The 5,548-nt window shown below is 39.5% G+C and overlaps 1 protein-coding gene across 1 annotated transcript; it reads right to left on the reverse strand.

Moving 5' to 3' along the window:
- Positions 1–446: 446 nt before the first annotated feature.
- LOC141829734 (dynamin-like protein ARC5) lies at positions 447–3,912 on the reverse strand. Its single transcript, XM_074717258.1, is given in 13 exon segments — positions 447–737; positions 815–836; positions 838–864; positions 1,072–1,127; positions 1,129–1,195; positions 1,254–1,346; positions 1,445–1,555; positions 1,793–1,942; positions 1,944–1,999; positions 2,163–2,304; positions 2,495–2,514; positions 2,849–2,968; positions 3,547–3,912. Coding segments are annotated over 13 exon segments (1,521 nt in total).
- Between the last annotated feature and the right edge of the window lie 1,636 nt (positions 3,913–5,548).

The following is a 5,548-nucleotide window of genomic DNA, read 5'->3' on the forward strand; positions in this document are numbered from 1 at the left end:
AGCATGTGGAGAACACAATGGATTCGATAGAATATCTTCTTAACTACTATTATACACTTCAAATAGATTAAGGCTTATTGAGGCCAAACTTGAATGATGTGACCATGAATTTGGCATAAAATTTTGTTGGCTATTGTGAAATATCAAAATTTTCATTGCTATTATTTATTTTTCTGTGCTACTTTCATCAAAATGATCAAGGCAAGGGAGTTTCAGTAGCAAGTTTATTCATGGAAGAAATCTTTTGTGAGGCAGCAAATCTCAACTTCGACCTGTATCAAAGAGCTTCAACATTCCATAACCCAAGATGAAGAGTATGATTGGAGAGTTATCAGACTAGATCTTATTTTCTCCAAAAGCAACATAAGACAAGATGGTGAATCAGGAAAGCTAAGTTGAAGAAGAAATACTCATCACAAACAAACAAGATACATACAGACAGACCTTTAATTCTGTGGTTTGATCCAATGGAAAATTTGATATACCAAGGCATAAACAATTCTTTCAGATGAAGGAGCCAGTCTTCGGTTCCACAATGTGCAATCTAAAAGATCAGCAAGCCCTATCTCTGCTGTCGAACTGGAGGAAATTGAGTCATAACCTGTGGTCAGTCTATCAATTTTTCTGTCATTCAGCCCCATATGGGATTCCTGCTGAGCACCTGATGTAGTAGGGCTAGTATTTAACTGCTCGGAGCCAGCAAATGAATCCAAGAAATGGCGTAATCCGGCACGATTCTGTAATTTGAACATTCTGAATATGGAATAGTAGAATCCACTTATTGTGTTAATGTTCTAAGAAAGAATATACTAACCTTGTTATGAAGAGACCAGGTGAGTTGTGCTTGCCAAGTCTTCCATACATCTTAATGCATACAGAACAAGAGAGTTGCATGAGTCTCTCAGCAAAAGACACAACATGGACATGTATACAAACAATGCAAGTATTTGCTCAGTCGTCTACTTGTCCAACAAGGCAGGACATTTTGAGTATGTTTCATGGACTAATTAAGGGCATAGCAAGGATATTTGGTGACTAAGTAAATATTTTGGAAAGTACGAGCAAAATTACTTATCACGGCATGATCGTTCAGTCGACTCAGCAAAATTGTTAAAGGCTTTCTCAACACAGTCTCAGAAATACTTCATGGCCAGTTATATATTCTCCTCCTTTCTGTTGAAACTCATAATCAGTACTACAGTGTGTTATTGTCAAGCAGAAGTCTAAAGAGAAATTAATCCATAAGCAGTCACCTGAGTTCTTGGTTGATGTCTTGTAACTTCCTTGTAGTACTACGAAGTTGCTTCTCCAAAAGTGGGATAATCAGAGGAACACTATCCAAGTACCTTTGGGCATAATTTAAGACAGACAGTGAAATAACAACCTTAGGTAATCCAAAAACAAGTCAACTTTAGAAAAAAAAAAGACTGAACAATATTAGTACCTTTTCTTCAATGGCTCTTCCAAAAATGACCTAAGGCTACTCACACATATTCTACTTCTTTCCTCTTTGGACAATGATCTGACAAGCTTTCCTTCTAAAGAAGAAATGAGGCTTGGTTCCACAAACATTCCTGATTATTTTTTTTAGTTTAGTCGTGCTAACCAACAAAAGAAACACAGGAATGAAGTGGCATAAATACATGTAAATCTAAGTTAATAAACATGCAAGAATAACACATCGAACCAGTTAATAAACATACTAAATCAGGAGAAGATAGACTATAAGATCATAGGAAGGAGTAAAAATATTCAACTTAAACATCAGTGAATTAGGATGTATAAAGGAAACAGAACTTTCTTGAACTCCTCATTGGAACGATAAACAGCATCATTCTGAGAGCCAACTCTCCCAGAGGGAACAGAAGTGAAGAAGGGTGAACCACCCAACAAACAACCATCCAATGTACAAGTGGGTGGTCTAAGAAAAACTTCAACATCGAATTTTGGTGTCCAGCTTCGTGGATACTATTACTGTCCTCGAAAGCTCAGGATCAACCTGCATATCAAAGAAACAAGAGAACATATTTACTTAGATGCATTTAATCCATACCAAACTTCATATTACCTGCAAAGTGATAGATAATTGCGCCCTACTTTTGTACAGAATCACACAAGTAAAACAAAGTGAGAACAAGCTACTAAAAGATGATGGTACAAACATGCATCACTATTCTACGTGTTGTGGCATTACTCCAATCACTACAATCTTCAAGGCACAAGATGATGAACTCTTTATGCTTCATTTTAGCTCGCACAAGTGATTCTACTGCATGAGCTTGTCCCTGCAAATATTTTTCACATCAAAGGTAGCAAAAGAAAGTTAACCAACATTACCAGCCAGAAGAAATCTTAAGCCTACAAAATCCCAAACATCATGGACCTTTTTGAAGGAACTATTAGCTAAGTGTTTTTGTAGCTAATCATGCTCAAAGCTCATTAAAACTCCATTCAGGGTCAGATACCCGATGATGGAATTGGAATAGAAACTCATAAACCAGGAAAAGGAAGGATCTAAGTTTCTAAACAGATACAACTTCACAAATCCTTTGTTAAAAAAGAAAAAAATATATCTACCACAAAGGGAATCAATCAGCAAATTTTGGAATTTGTTATTGCTGAAAACAATTATCGGACAATTTCTTGCCAAATTATACCAGTCAACAACTTTTATCTGTGTAAGGAACAGCAACATTTGGGAAAGGGAGGTGTCTCATTGACATCATATCATAATCAGAATCAATTTATGTTAAACATACACACTAAGTAAATTGAAAACTCAACTGAGTGAGTATCTTTATGAATTAAAACTGTTGAGTGAGTAAAATAAGAAGAAAAAAAAGTATACTTGCGTATGAATAATAGTAAGATTTGGGCAGTTCTTGTACTCTACCCTTATAATGATTTCTTTCTTTGAGAACTGACAAGGATCACTCTCCAGCTTCATGTTTTCTGTTTCAATGAAGGCCTAAGAGGAAACAAAAGATGTCCATGAAACAAAATATGCAGAGGGTGCCGGCTAGCTTAGTTATTAAAGACTTTGCCTAGATCTTGAATTTAAAATCCATCTTCATCCAAATGTGTGAAGTATTTGAGGGGTCTCATACCTGTCTTCTTTTATAGAAAAAAAAACAGGTTATTGAAAATCTAGCCATTTTTCCTACGAGATATACTCTCACTAGTAGGTCTATCTGAATTCCATGCGTCTGTTTCTAACAGTAAATTTGCATCACCCTGGGCACAATTTAATAATTAATACTACTAAAAAACAACTAATTATACGATAAATAGATGAATAAAAGTTACCTCCAAAGCAAACATGAGAATTCTTACTAGTATCCGAACCCAAATTTTAGGTCCAGAAGCACTAGAACAAGTACATAATGCTACGACCTTATGGAAAAAAAATATATACATATCTAAAATAAAAATCAGTTTTTCATGATTACAAAAGCTCGCAAGAAAAATCGAAACATCAACGCATTCTCAAGATGTAAGAAAAATAGGGAGAATATGGACGGATGGACCGACTACTATGGGAAGCACCTGGATCTCCGGGAGAGACATACGACTACTGACGGAGGGGTAAGCATTATCGGAGACGAGGCAGCACACGGGTACAACGCAAGAAGGGTTGTACTTCATATGGAGCGTGATAGGGCGGCGGGTTTTGGTGCCGCCGCCAACGTGGTTGAACTGGAAGCCCACGAGGGCGCTCTTCCCATCCGTCTGCTGCCCCACCACTAGAACCGCCGGCGCGTCGAGGGGCGTCGTCTCGAACTCATGAGCCAGCCCGTGCAGCTCATTATACGCTTCGTAGAGCTTTCCACGCGACGCCGACGAGCATACCTCCTCCTCGCCCCCCTTCCTCCTTCCCAACCGCCGCCGGCGCCAGTTCGCCTCCTCCAGCATAGCACCACTCGGCGACTGCGGCAGCCTTCTTCTTCATGGCTCCAAATGGGATCCGACGACAGAGTTGGTAACGTGTCATGAGGCCATTGGTCAATATTTGTGAATCAATTATTTTATTATAAATATTTTAAAATTCGACGTACCGTCAAGTCTACTTAATGCATTAGTTTATACAAATTCATATGATGAATGAAAATTTTTCCATATAAATAAAAAATATTTAAAAATAATACAAATAAATATGGTTGTTGAGCTCGATTGTACTCTCCACTACTATTTTGTCTTACTAATTTTTAAACTATTAAATTAAATTAGCGCACTTGTATGATTAAATATGATGAGTAGCTGAAAAAGACGAAATTCAACGAGACGATTGGGCAAGATGCCAAAGGAACCGGCAAGGCAACGTTATCTTTTTCATCGAGCAAGATTTTAGATTTCGGCTACTTAAATTGACCCGACAAAATATAGTGGAAATGCGCTCGTCGATCGTGTTTTGAAAGCGACACCAAATAGGAGTGGTTGACTTGTTGGTGTGATAGACATTTTTGGCAATGGAGGACAATTTTTTTTGTTGACTCGATCGAACCATGTGAATTTTAAACAACAATTTACTAAAGAAGGCACTTAAAACTTAAATGAAAAGTGAGAATCTTATTAACTTTTGTAATTTACTAAAAGGTGCAAATATCTTATCATTTTTATCGTGTCATGAAAAAAAATGTTATATATAACTTTCTCTCCAATTACATGACGCCACGTGCTTTACCGTTATTATGATGATGAATGCTTTTTTACAGTGTGAGTGGTTGAGTAAAAATAAAATTTTAAGGCTGCAATTTAATCTTCTTAAAATGCCAAGGGTATAGCCGAATCCCCATTCGGCCACATCCCTTGCCGAATCCTCCTTCGGCCACGGGCCTCGCCGAATCCTCATTCGGCCGTAGCCTTTGCCGAATCCTCGTTCGACCGTAGCCTTCGCCGAATCCTCATTCGGCCGTATCATAGCCGAATACCCATTCGGCCATGCTCCTAAGCCGAATCCCTCATTCGGCCATACTCTTGTGTCGAATCCTCATTCGGCCGTATCACAGCCGGATACCCAGTCGGCCATGTTCATAAGCCGAATCCCCATTTGACCACATCCTCGTCGAGTCGCCCGGCAAAGCCTGGGCCCACCTCATCATGATTTCTGACAAGCCCACGCCCCATTTAATTAATGCTGCCTGTACATAAATGTCGACGAGATGATACTTTTACGGCGATGGGACAGGGAACTCAATTGTTCCTGAAATCTCATTAATCGTGATAAGACGTTCCTTAATGATGACGTGACACGTGCGCACGCTCATCCCCTCTCTTAAAAGACCACTCCGTCGGACAGGTAAAGGGGCTGGACTCTTACTATCTTTAACACGCTCAAGGTCTTATTTCACTGTTCATCTTCTTCTTCCTCTCGCCATTGCTAACTTGAGCGTCGGAGTGGTCGCGCCGGGGCACCCCTGGCCGTCCTACTGACGTTCCCTGTGTTTTCAGGTGTCGAAGAGCCAGCGGCGCACTGGACCCTCCTTCCTGCTTCGACACAGCTCCAGCGGAGGTCCTGAAGCCCCTGAAGCTCGCACCGCTCTCCTCCTCT

This window comes from Curcuma longa, chromosome 5 (assembly GCF_044706935.1).
Source record: "Curcuma longa cultivar G26 ecotype Majalengka, Jawa Barat chromosome 5, ITB_CL_G26_1.1, whole genome shotgun sequence".
Classification (NCBI taxonomy): domain Eukaryota; kingdom Viridiplantae; phylum Streptophyta; class Magnoliopsida; order Zingiberales; family Zingiberaceae; genus Curcuma; species Curcuma longa.